The sequence below is a fragment of the Geospiza fortis genome, unplaced genomic scaffold (assembly GCF_000277835.1).
Source record: "Geospiza fortis unplaced genomic scaffold, GeoFor_1.0 scaffold27, whole genome shotgun sequence".
In the NCBI taxonomy this organism is placed as follows: Eukaryota; Metazoa; Chordata; class Aves; order Passeriformes; family Thraupidae; genus Geospiza; species Geospiza fortis.
The window spans coordinates 3,515,800-3,516,613 of NW_005054329.1; the positions used below are offsets into that span (position 1 = coordinate 3,515,800).

General features: G+C 52.0%; 1 protein-coding gene across 1 annotated transcript in view; it reads left to right on the forward strand.

The window, feature by feature from the left end:
• Window positions 1–814, forward strand: part of VAV2 (vav guanine nucleotide exchange factor 2) — an 89,873-nt gene that overhangs the window by 71,907 nt on the left and 17,152 nt on the right. Inside the window, exon 12 of the mRNA XM_031057289.1 lies at window positions 79–147. Within this exon, the coding sequence (XP_030913149.1) occupies window positions 79–147 (69 nt within the window). The remainder of the gene's footprint in view (window positions 1–78; window positions 148–814) is intronic.

Consider the following 814-nt stretch of genomic DNA (forward strand, 5'->3'; position numbering starts at 1 on the left):
ATTATTTTTATTATTTTTGGCTTTTATTATTTTTATTCTTTTTTGTTATTTATTTTTATTATTTTATTTTTATTTCAGGAGCTGCTCAGCCATTCCTCAGACAGGCCAGAGAAGCAGCAGCTGAAGGAGGCTCTGGAGGCAATGCAGGTACAGGAGGGAGAGAGTGAGGAGGGGGCTGTGCTGGCTGTGGGCTGCAGCAGAGCTCAGCATCCCTCTGCTCTGGGGAACAAAAATTTGGGTGGAAATTCCATCCAGGAGCAGCTGAAGGGAAGGCAGGGTCTGCTCCTTCTGGCCACACCTGTGTGTGGGAGAAGCAGCAGCTGAAGGAGGCTCTGGAGGCAATGCAGGTACAGGAGGGAGAGAGTGAGGAGGGGGCTGTGCTGGCTGTGGGCTGCAGCAGAGCTCAGCATCCCTCTGCTCTGGGGAACAAAAATTTGGGTGGAAATTCCATCCAGGAGCAGCTGAAGGGAAGGCAGGGTCTGCTCCTTCTGGCCACACCTGTGTGTGGTGGTTGTCACTTGGTGGGGTGGCCTCACAGCAGATCCCTTGGTCCCCTGGGGCAGAGGGGGGAGCTGAGTTTTGTTGACAGGTCAGGACTTTTCCCTGGTCGCTGTTGTGTGTGCAGAGGCTGTGCCAGATCCGGCTTTTGTTTCTGCTGGGAGGGATTTGGAGGAGCTCCAGAGGAATCAGCAAGGCAGGGAGTGTGGCAGCCATGGGAGCCTTCCCTGGGTGCTGTTAGCCAGGGGCTGGGTGGGAATCCTTTAATCCACCTTTTGTAAAATTTATTTTGTTAGAGGGACATTTTATTTTATTT